This window comes from Phoca vitulina, unplaced genomic scaffold (genome assembly GCF_004348235.1).
Source record: "Phoca vitulina isolate PV1807 unplaced genomic scaffold, GSC_HSeal_1.0 scaffold2, whole genome shotgun sequence".
Classification (NCBI taxonomy): domain Eukaryota; kingdom Metazoa; phylum Chordata; class Mammalia; order Carnivora; family Phocidae; genus Phoca; species Phoca vitulina.
In genome coordinates this window covers 63,695,353-63,707,758 of record NW_022589705.1, presented here as the reverse complement: position 1 = coordinate 63,707,758, position 12,406 = coordinate 63,695,353, and the positions used below count along the sequence as shown (strand labels likewise).

Sequence of the window (12,406 nt, the reverse complement as noted above, 5' to 3'; positions counted from 1 at the left end):
TCCTAGTGTTCTACTGCCTGAATATTTATTAACCAGCTACTATGTGCCTATAAGAAGATCCTTTATTCTTTCTATAGAGAAGATAGCAGTGTTCAATGCTATATATGCATTTCAATGAAAATCTGCCCCTTGAATATAAAAATAATCCTGTGAGTTTACTTACCACCCACTGCCTTACAAGGATAGTACGAATGACCAACTTCTACTCTAACCCTAAAAGCGAAGAATCCAGAGATGAGAGTGGGAGAGAAATAAAGATGGGTAGAAGTTCAGTTCTTTCAAAGAATTCATGTGGAAAAGAGGATTGTAAATATATACACCTATCTTTAAATGGACCAGCCAACATAAAGCTAGATTATAGTCGCTTTAGGATAAAGATTAGTGTCCTATAAACTTTATCCCTGTCTCTCCATTCTGTATTTTTATATATTTGGTTTACTCGTTTTCTCTTAATAATCCACTCACACAGGGCGCCTGGGTGGCCCAGTTGGTTAAGCGTCCGACTCTTGGTTTCGGCTCAAGTCGTGATGGAGCTGGGCTCCACGCTAAGTGCAGTCTGTTTGAGATTCTCTCTCCCTCTCTCTCTGCCCCTCCCGCTGTTCTCTCTCTCTCTCCTAAATAAATAAATCTTAAAAAAAAATTCGCTCACACAATACACATATATTAGGAATCCACACCATATATCAGATAATATGCTAGGTACTAGCAATTATCAATAAGCAAGATCAATAAGGTCCCTACCATCCTGGAACTTAGAAATTAGTAAAACAAGCAGATTTTAAACAAAGATGCAAATAAAGATGAAAATAAATATATGATTATAAATCGTGAAGCATAATTTGAAGGAAATGTACAAAGACAGGCTTATCCCTTAGGTAGACCAACTAGGGTGGCTTCCCTGCAAGATAAGGAATATTGTGCTTTTTGACTTATGTGTGTGCACACACATATATATATTACACACATCAGTGTGCTTGTATGTGTGTGTGTGTGTGTGTGTGTCTGTGTGTGTGTGTGAAATACAGTCCACATAATAGGACAGGTCTGCACCAGGTGAATTATGCCAAACACACACTCCTCTAGCAGCAGCCTTAAACAAGGGCACAACCATATACACTCACTATACAAGGGACAGTTCCACCAATACAGATGCTGTACTCATAGTCCATACTAGTGGTTCTCAAATGCCAATCTTCAAACACTAGATTGCAAGAGAGCTGCATCAGAATCACCTGGAAAGGTGTTAAAAATGTAAAAATTTCCAGTCTCCATTCTCAACAATTTCAATTTAGTACCTGGAATGAATTTTTATAAAGTTCCACCTACATGATTCTGATACTGTTAGATTTGAGCCCTTAGTCATACAGTGCCTTGATTCATTACTTAACTGTTCCATATTTCTTTTATCATGTTCAAAGCATGGCAAAGTACTAAAACTATGCTGTTCAGTGCCAGTAAACACAAAATAGATTGTTTTCAAGTAAATAAGTAAAGGTATTATAAGGAAAGCAAAAATTTTTTTTTTTGTTTTGTTTTCTCAAATACAATGACACTCCTTATCAAAAAGCTTTCACTTAGGAATAGAAAAGACAAACTCTGAGGTGATGCTTCTCAAAATGGAGAACACAAACTACTAGTGGTATGGCAGATAATTTAATATGATACCCAAAGTGATTTTAGATGATACATATTTTACATGGCACATGGACATATACTAAATAACACCGAGTTACAAGAAAAAAATGTATTATCTTTTCAATTCTCTTTCAGTCAGAAATCCTCAGTTAGCTATTGGTATGTTTCCTACACCTCTCTATCATTGGTTATCTCGTTTTAAGAAATAGAGAACATGCCTCAGAACCTTTGGAAAACAACCATTATTTAGCCAGAACTTTGTAACATTGTTTTGTTTTCACTGTATCCTTTAGAGCTATCATCCATTTAAAGCATGGGATACTGATTTTTCATTTATAGTAGTGAACTGAATAAAAAGGTGAATTTAAAGAAAATAGCACAAATTGCATGCAGATATTGTAAAAATTATGAGGATGCTCTATGAATGAATTTGAGTAACAATAATGTGCAAGGTATTACTAAAAGTAACAGCCAGTTTCTCTATGTCTCTCACACACATACACAAACACATTCAATAAGTAATTAATATAAATGAATAATCAAAAGCCACAAATTGTTGTATGAAGACATTCAATGAAAAGTCTATTCTACCACTTGACATTGTAGCCAAAATAATGATATTCCATGATATGACAATATTGTTTGTGCATTTTCTTGACTAAATGATAATGATAATCTCTGACCATATATATAAGAAATGTGCATATGCTTTTATGTGAAAGCCGGCACAATTTCATTCTGTAATTTATACTTACATACCTTATAATCCTTGGGTCGGTAGCAGCCAAGATGAGAATGATCTGAAAAAGGATGTACAAAAGAATTAAATTATAAAATTTCATATCAAAAAGAAGAAAATTTGGTTTCATCTTTGGTTTTTGCTATGATTTCTATGTTTCTATGTTTATAATTTCTTCGATTTCTATGATTATAATTTCATACAGCAGTTTTCAAAAATATCTGAAAATCCCTCAACAATGCCCTATAAGTAAAGATGATACACAGCAGGTTAAAATCTGTGTCCATTCTTCAATAATTAGGTGATTTCAGGGCGCCTGGGTGGCTCAGATGGTTAAACGTCTGCCTTTGGCTCAGGTCATGATCTCAGGGTCCTGGGATCGAGTCCCACATCGGGCTCCCTGCTCCTTGGGAGCCTGCTTCTCCCTCTGCCTTTCTCTCTCGCTCTGTCTCTCATGAATAAATAAAATCTTAAAAAAAAAAAATAATAATTAGGTGATTTCACAAATACTGTTTTCATTAGAGCTGGAGATATCAGACTATAGACCAGAATAATTTTTTGTTGCTAAACCAATTTGCCTACATGAAATGGATAATCTTTAGTAGATAAAGTAATTTATGATGAAATATAATTTGAATATATAGATATGATAGGTATTGCCAAACTGCATGTGTTCCCATTCTTGGGAGTCCACACTGGAGTCAAGTGAGTACAATGGCAAGAGGACCAGCTTTAGGTTACAGTAGCAGAGGTGTACGGACCTCGCTGACAGAGATCCACACCACAGCCCAGTCACCAGCAGCTCCTGTGTAACCTTGGGCTCATTATTTAACCTTGCTAAGTCTCAGATTCCTCCTCTGTCTCACGTACCTCTTTCATAATTGTTTTAAATATTATATGAAATACTACAGGTAGGCAATAAAATAAATGTTAGCTACTATTACTAACTTCACCATCAACATCGTTACTCTCAAGTTCTAAGTCAAACAAGCCTAGGTGCAATTTCTGATTCCACCACTTATCAAATATATTACTTTGGTCAAGTTATATAATTAATCTGTGTTTCAGTCCTCATTTTTTTTTAAGATTTACTTATTTATTTGACATAGAGAGAGATGGCGAGAGCAGGAACACAAGCAGGGGGAGTGGGAGAGGGAGAAGCAGGCTTCCCGCTGAGCAGGGAGCCCGACATGGGACTTGATCCCAGGACCCTGGGATCATGACCTGAGCCGAAGGCAGACACCCAATGACTGAGCCACCCAGGCACCCTTCATTCCTCATTTTATTTTTTATTAAAAAAAAATTTTTTTTGTTATGTTAATCACCATACATTACATCATTAGTTTTTGATGTAGTGTTCCACGATTCATTGTTTGCCTATAACACCCAGTGCTCCATTCAGTACACGCCCTCTTTAATACCCATCACCAGGCTAACCCATCCCCCCACCCCCCTCCCCTCTAGAACCCTCAGTTTGTTTCTCAGAGTCCATAGTGTCTCATGGTTCGTCTCCCCCTCCGATTTCCCCCCTTGCATTTCTCCCTTCCTACTATCTTCTTCTTCTTCTTCTTTTTTTTTTTTTAACATATAATGTATTATTTGTTTCAGAGGTACAGGTCTGTGGTTCAACAGTCTTACACAATTCACAGCACTCACCATAGCACATTTAAAAGTATGAAGACAATGCCTACTTTGCCTCAGAGAGTCATAGTAATGATTAAATTATACCGCTTAAGAAAGTTCCTAGCACAGTATCTGTAACAAAGCAGATTATAAAACCATTCTAACTCTCTCCTGGGATAAGGACCACTATATTGCAGATGCAGATTTTGGGTTTTCCTCATTACTTAAAGGAGTCAACATTTAAGTATTATAATCTCTGTATATTGACATTCAAGCAAATCAGAACCATAATTTGCAATTCTACTTCCTTACACATTCTAGTCAAAAGCATTCTAACATTCTATATTTTACTTTCCCAAACCACCTTATCCAAAAAAAAAAAAAAAAGAAATTATTATATAGATAGAGACCTAGGATAGTCAATAGTCAATTAATTAGCTTTCTTTTATGGCACAAGATCTTGTTTGTTCTCCAAGTGTCCTGAACCATTACAGAGAAGAGCTGAAACATTAATGTCTTTCACACAAGGCCAACTTCACCATTTAAGTCAGTAAGACTCAACTTACTTCAAGTGCTTTTCAAAATTAAAAATAAAAATAAATCCCAGCTCAACGCCTTTTCCATAAAGTCTAATAATGTATAGCATGGCCACAGTAGCAGAAATAAAAGAATGATACAGACATAATGAACCTAATTCTCCACACGTGCTAACTTTGAAAATTAAGATAATAATTTCTGTACTTGGTATATATTCTTTCTGGCAGCTAATGTAATATTAAAAGTATCAGTATATTAAAACGCCAGTATGTCTTCTGCTTTCCACAAACCATTTGTAAACCTACCCTAACAGAGATAGATTTATAATTTTCTTTTATTTTTAGAAATCCAGCTGTTACTGAGGTTCCCAATGTTTGCACTTCATCACCCTTACCAATAATTACTCACTATATTCTAAAAGCAGGAGATAAAGGAGATAAAAGTCATGGCCCATGCTCAGGAAATGCTTGTAATTTACTTTGGTTAAGTTATACAAAGTTGGGTAACAGCAGCATAAAAGAAGAGGCTAAGTCAGAATGGTACAGGCAATTAATGCTATTTAAAAAAGTCGTATCAGAGATTAATCTCTCAAGGTTGAAGACAATCAGAGAAAACTTCCTAAAGGAGGAGAAAGCTGACCTGGGCCTTAATGGATGGGTCACACTTAAGAAAAATATGAAGAAAAATTAGAGCTAATTCAGATTGTGCATGTGTATGTGTGCGTGTGTGTGTGTGTGTGTGTGACCTTGATCACCTTGGACTTTACTTCTTTATACCTCATTTTTTTTGATCTGTAAAATGGAGATAAATAATAGTATCTAAAATTCTTGATTATTGTAAGTAACCAATGAATATTAGTATTTAGAATCAAGGCCAGCAGAAAACACATTCAATAAAGGTTAGCCATTACCGGGTTCTCTAATAACCTCATGAAACAGAATGGGTGTTATGGACTGAATGTCTCCTCCCCAAATTCCTATGTTGAAGTCCGAACCCCCAAAGTGATGGTATGTGGAGATGGGACTTTTGGGTAGTAATGAGGATTAGATGAGGTCATGCAGGTAGGTCCTTCACGATGGAAAGAGCACCCTTCTAAGAAGAGACAGCAGAGAGCTTGCACATGCACATGTGCTCGCATGCTCCCCCCCCATCTCCTTCTCCACATGTACACAAAAAAAGGAGGTCATGTGAGCATACAGTGAGATGGCAGCTTTCTACAAGTCAAGAGAAGAGGTCTCAGAATGAAACCTACTTTGCTAGCACCTCGATTTGGGGCTTCCCAGCCTCTAGAATTGTGAGAAAAATAAACGTCTCCTGTTTAAGTCCCATCTATGGTATTTTGTTATGGCAGCTGGAGCAGACTGAAAGAACACATAAGGCAAACAGTTATTTCTACTTTACATTTCAGGAAGCTGACTTCCTATATAGCCAAAAGTAATGGAACTAAGGTCTTTGATTAGTTCACACAAGAGAATGAAAGTGCCTTTAGTCTCAAAAATGACATCAGATTCTGAATTTAACAAAATGGATGTGATATATAATCAAATCAGTCAAATATCAAGTAGTGACTAACTGTATGAGTTAAAAACAAATGTGGCAATCAGTCATCAAAATATTTCCATAGCAACCATCTAATATAGAGACTAAGATCCACTTTGTACAAAGGTCACCATTCCTACTGGGAGTAGTCTGGTAACTTAGAGCCTTTGCATCCTTCCTCTCTCCACAGTTGACCCTCACCCAACAGGCTCAAATATGACTCAGTCCTAAAGGACCAATCCTGACTTTAACTAAGAAGAACTTAAGGAACTTTAATCTAAAACTTAGCATCCCTGTATCAGCTCATCCTTTCTATCAAAATAATTCTTGAGCCCCATTCTGATGATTACAGCCAATATGTGTTCCCTATGAATCAATCTCTATTCTGGCAACCTCTATAGTACCTTACCTTGAAGGGTACTATCATCTTCCTTTTTTTCATAATTTCAAGGAATTGAACCCCATTCTGGTAGTGAGTGCTACTACTATTGCAAAACATCCCTGCTGATGAATGTGTGTACCTACAAACCTCCAAAGAGTATGCCCCTGGAGTCCTTTATCAGTAATTACCCTATTGTTATCCTAAGGCCCACATAACATCCTAAGGTTGACCTCTGCTCTCCTGTGAATCTTCATGGAGCACACAGCCATGCATTTGCTATATGCCAGTCCCTATAACTGGAAGCAAAGCTAGGATGTCCAGCTTTATAAAATAAAATCAGGGTTTAATATCTCTTAGGGGATCCTACCTCCTAAAAAGGAAAGACATATAACATGTGTTTTGTGTCTCTTGCTCACCTGTGACCTTTACCAGAAACTGTTTACTCTGACCTCTGATGTTTTCATCTTTCTTATTTCTATTGGTGTCTGAAGTGTCATCAGCAAAAGTCTCAGACTTTCCCCCTCACTATTTTTTTCTTGTCTGAAGTTTAGCAAACAGCAAACTTAATCAGTGACTGAAGAGTGATGATCATGAAAAAAGATAAATTAATGTCTAATAAGTACATGAAAAAACATTCAATGCCATTAGTCAAATGTAAATTAAAGTTTCAGCGAAACAGGATTGCCTATCCACTAGAATAGTTAAAATAAAGGCAATAACAAGTGCTGTTGAAGATGTGGAGAAACTGGACCATCATACACTGCTGGTAGGAATGTAAAATGGTAGAGCCGTGTTGGAAAACAACTGGCAATTTTTTAAAAAGTTAAATATAAACTTACCATATGAACTGGCAATTCCATTCCTAGGTATCCAAAAGAAATAAAAACATGTGTCTATGCAAAGACTTCAATGCAAATGCTCAAAGTAGTATCATTCATAATGGCCCAAAGTGGAAACAATCCAGGGACTCAAGGTGAGAATACAGATTTACTGCAAATGGGTATGAGGAAACTCTTTTGGATGATAAAAATATTCTAAGAATGGATTGTGGAGATTTTATAACTGTGCAAATTTATTTAAAATACTTCAGTTGTGCACTCAAAATAGGTGAATTTTATGATATATAAATTATAGCTCACTAAAGTTGTTAAAAATGTTTAATAAATAATAGGAAATAAAAAAGGAACTCCTAAAATGACACAGCTCAGCTGCCTACTGCTCTATGAGATGAGGCACACATTTAAATAAAAGCTGAAACAAGATATTTTGCTAGTAACTATATATACAATGACTATTTGCTATTTTACTCAGAATAGTAAAATGTTACCATTTATTGTTCTCTATTCGAGTAATGACATACTAGGTTTTGGAATGTAATTTCCAATTTATTTTACTTTACAAACAATAACCACCAAACAGAGATTAGCGGAAGCTCATAAAAGATTACAATCTTAGGTAGAAATGAAACTCATAAGAGAATCTTCAAAATGAAGGGAATAAGAGAAGTTTCCTCCAAGGGGGAGACAGAATCTAACATCTTTTCATATTCTAAGCAAATAAAAAAGGGGCCAGGATGATGCCCTCAATTTCCTCTTCAAAAACACCAGTGACTGGATAAAGCTTACAAACATTCTTGCAGCACAAGACATGCCGGATCTCTTCAAAAGGACTGCACAAATTACAGTTAGAATGATATACTATGGAAATTCCAGATAAAGAAAATGTGCTTGAAAAATTTATCTTAAAAAAAAAAATACATCTAAATGGAAATAGAGAAAGTGGGAGCAGAGTGGTGGGAGGGGTTGGGGCGAGAAACCCTGGACCCCAGACCAACCAGGGCTATTCTGGAACTCTCCAACAAGCCACTTAACCTGTCTAGGCCTCTGTCATTTTTCTTGATCAAATACAGTTAAATTCATCCTCATGTGATTATTATGAGTCAATGGTGGTGAAATGGTATCCTATAAAAACTTAAGAATTTTTAGGTAGGATAATTCCGCAAGAAAAGGTTTAAGAATTTCCATTAAAGTCACTAATGAAAATTCACTCTATCATAGTAAGAGATTCTATCATAAGAAATTCCCATATGTATTTCAATAGCTGATGAGACTCCAAAACACAACCACCCAATTGCCAGACAGGAAAAAAAAAGGCAGTCAAAAGAATAGGGACATTAAAAGTAGAGAAATGAGATGAAAAAACTCCTTATAGTAGAAGGGCAAGTAATAAATGTACAAAGAATAATGGAATTTTTAAAAATCACTATTTGACAAACTTTACAGTAACAAATTTTTTTAAGCAAGAATCATCAATGTATGCTAAAGGGATCAGAGTTGAGGTGACAGGATATAATAGTCTCAAAATATCTCCCCCTTAACCACAAAGGGAAGAGAGAGCAACTTTATGATGGAGAAATCTAGCAGACCCCATCTTAATTAACGAGCAAATGAATATCACCAGTAACAAAGCAGTATCACATGTTTCTTGACATGTTGCACTGAGAGTAACATATCACATCTGTTGTATTCTGGAGGGAAATGAATAATCTAAATTTAATCATGAGGGAAAATCAAACAAACCCAAATTGAGGGACATTCAACCAAATAACTGGCCTACACTCTCCAAAATTATCAATGTCACACACAAAGAAAGATTAAGGAACTGATCCATTTTAAAGAAAACTAAAGAGACATGTTAACTGAAGACCATGCATGATGTGCAATTTCTTTTGCTATAAAGATATTATGAGGACAAGCAGCAAAATCTGAGTTAGGTTTATAGATTAGTTACTATTATTATATCATTGTCCATTTTCTGCTTTTCATAATTATATCACATAATATCTGCATTAGTCTCCCTGGGCTGCCATAACAAATACCATATAGACTTGGGGGCTTTTACAACAGTTCTGGAGGCTAGAAGTCTGAAATCCAGGTGCCAGTGCAGTCAGGTTCTGGGGAGAGCTCTAGTTCTGGCTTGAAGATGGCTACCTTCTGCCTGTGTCCACATGAGGCAGAGAGAGAAAGCAAGATTTCTGGTTTCTCTTCTTATAAGGGCACTGATCCTATCATGAAGGCCCCACCCTCCTAACCTTATCTAAACCTAATTACCTTTCCCCATTTCCAAATACTACCACATTTCAGGTTAGAGCTTCAACATAAGAATTTTGGAGGGACACAATTCTGTCCATAGCAATGTGCTTGTCAAAAAAAAAAAAAAAAAAAGTTTATATACAAACATACATACAGAGGTGGAGGTGGGGGGGTAGGGAGGAGATAAAGAGGGAAAAGCAAATATTAGTATTTGTGGATTCTGAGAGTTACATGGGGATTCTTTATACTATTTCAACTTCTCTGTAAGTCTGAAATTATGTCTAAATAAAAAGTTAAAAGAAAAAAAGCAGACCTCACTATTGACCTCTCTGATTGTACCTCTACACAGGTAGCTGACTGTGGCAATCAAAAGTTACTGGAAACTCTTAACAGTTCTGCTGGCAAATACATACTAATTATCAAGAGAAATCAGACACCTCAGTTCATTCCAAAAGCATCTTCCAAAGGAATATCTATATTGAAGTTATTTTCGATTTTCTTGTTCTTAAACCTTTTTTTCCATGTCCATAAATTTCTTCCAAGAGGGGAAACAGAGTATAACATCTGTCCCTAATTGCATATAATCTGCTATTGTGGTTATAAAAGACTTAGTGATTACCACATCTATCTCCCTGCTAATGCTAAAAAAGCAAAATAAATTAGCACAAACCCTGCATGTTCTCCGAGAAGAATGTTTCATTTTCCCATTAAAAAAAAGATTCTACACATGCAGCTTACTACATGTTATGATTGTGTTTTTTTCACTGTCTCATTTTTCTTCTTCTATGCCTTTCTCAGTAGGTAGTGAATTAACTTAAAGGCTGCTGGGAAATGCTTGCTGAACCGACTAACCAGTGATTATAGATATTAACACTCAAATATCCCTAATCATATAACACTATTTAATCTTCTTCGTAAAAGTCATCTTCAGATTGAACTTAAGAAATAATTTATCTAACCATTAGAACTAGGGCCTATGATGAAAAAAAAAGATTCCTGTAAACTAAACTTAAAGGACATTATCTTTTCAGAAATCTAAGTATTATTATAATGACAGTGGATATTAAGGCCTGTGGTGTGCTAGGACATTTTACATGGTCATATTTACTGTGTTATCTTCATTCTTTAATATACTGATTATCAAAGTAGTTAAAATGATTTGTTCAAGAATGCCCAATTTATAAATAAGTGACAGAGCAAGTATTCAAATATATGTGTAAATGTATGTCCAAAACCCATAACCTTGAATTTTTCTTACTGTGGTGTTTCCCAAAGCCTATTCCACAAACTAAGGAGAGTATATGTTAAAGTAGGAAAATGGTTCCATAGTCAAATAAATTTAGAAATTTTTGAGCAAAACAAAATCAGGTTTTTTTTTTTCTTCACTAGAAGGTTATCAGTCTTCAATATGCTACTATGTATTTTGAGTCTCAAAGAGGGAGATTAGTTTATAGGAGCATAGAAATTCTATTATTTTTAGAGAGTACCTATATGGGTATCTCACAAGTTATAAAAAGTAGCACTATGTCTTATTATCCAATAACACAGCAAAGAATCTATTTTTGTTCATTGATGCCAAGTGAAAGACTTGACTGTACCAAGGAAACTAAAGTAATGAAGACAGACAACTTTTAACTTACCATTGTGCATCCTAGACCATCCATCTCTTTCACAGTCTCTGCCAGAAGATCCAAATAAAGCATCAGCCCTGGGACTTGGGGGGTCGACCTAGAAGAAGCAAGATTGAAAGTCAAAAAGAACTTAAATGTTCTTTCAGTCTCATGGCACCTGAAAATCAACTCAAGTACATAGACTGTAGTCATCAGGTTAACATGATAGTGCCTGTGTGGTTCAGGCATGTTCTGAAGCCAGAGCTTAGTTGAGTATTTTGCTGTTCATGTTTAAATAAAATCGAAATTAAACTCCAGAATTTTTTAATTATAAATTTGAGTCTATTTTAAAATTAACAAATTTACAGTTGAAATGTCCATTACCCCATTGCCCAGTTGGCTTTCCATTACAAAACTACAAAAAGAGGAATCTATTTTGCCACATTTAAAAAGCAAGTTTAGCCATTTGCTACTTAGATAGATGCTGAATTCAGACAGTGTCGTTACTTGGCTGTGTTCAGGGCCCAGCATGCTTACTGCTTTATAGCTCACAGATTATTACAGCTAAGCATGTTTTCTAATGAAAAAGAAAAAAGAGTGATATAAACTGTAAAAAAGATAGCTCTATTGATCAACATTAAAAACTTTGTACATAAAAGGACACCATTAAGAGAGTGAAAAGCAAACCATTTAATAAAAAATATATATTTTTTCAAATAATTATCTGATAAGGCATTAATATCCAGAATATATAAAGAAACTTCTACAACCCTAAAAAGAACTCCTCAATTAAAAAGTGGGAGAACTTAAATACACATTTCTCCAAAAGATATACAAATGACCCATAAGCAAAAGAAAAAATATTCAATATCACTAATTATTAGGGAAATACAAATCAAAATCATAGTGAGAGATACTACTTCATGATGTGAATATAATTACTGCCTCTGAACTCTATACTTAAAATGGTTAAAATGGTAAATTTTATATTGTGTATATTTTACCACAATTTAAAAAAATTAAATTTTAAAAAAAGGTGAAAAGACAAGCCATAGAATGAAAAAAAAAAAAATTTTACAAATCATACCTGATAAGGATTTAGAATCCTAAATACATAAAACAAACTTACAACTAAATATCAAAAAGTAAAAAAAAAAAAACAATTAAAAATGGATAAAGAACTTGAATAGACATTTCTCCAAAGAAAATATACAAATGGCTAAAAGCACATAAAAAGATGTTCAATATC

The 12,406-nt window shown here is 35.0% G+C and overlaps 1 protein-coding gene across 4 annotated transcripts in view; it reads right to left on the bottom strand.

The window, feature by feature from the left end:
• The window catches only part of SPATA6 (spermatogenesis associated 6), a 135,776-nt gene that overhangs the window by 56,591 nt on the left and 66,779 nt on the right, over positions 1-12,406 (bottom strand). For all 4 annotated transcript variants that reach the window (XM_032429500.1, XM_032429509.1, XM_032429517.1 and 1 more), the window contains exons 8-9: positions 11,188-11,275; positions 2,395-2,435 (exon numbers count right to left, since the gene is read on the bottom strand). In XM_032429500.1, coding sequence (XP_032285391.1) covers positions 2,395-2,435; positions 11,188-11,275 — 129 coding nt within the window. The remainder of the gene's footprint in view (positions 1-2,394; positions 2,436-11,187; positions 11,276-12,406) is intronic.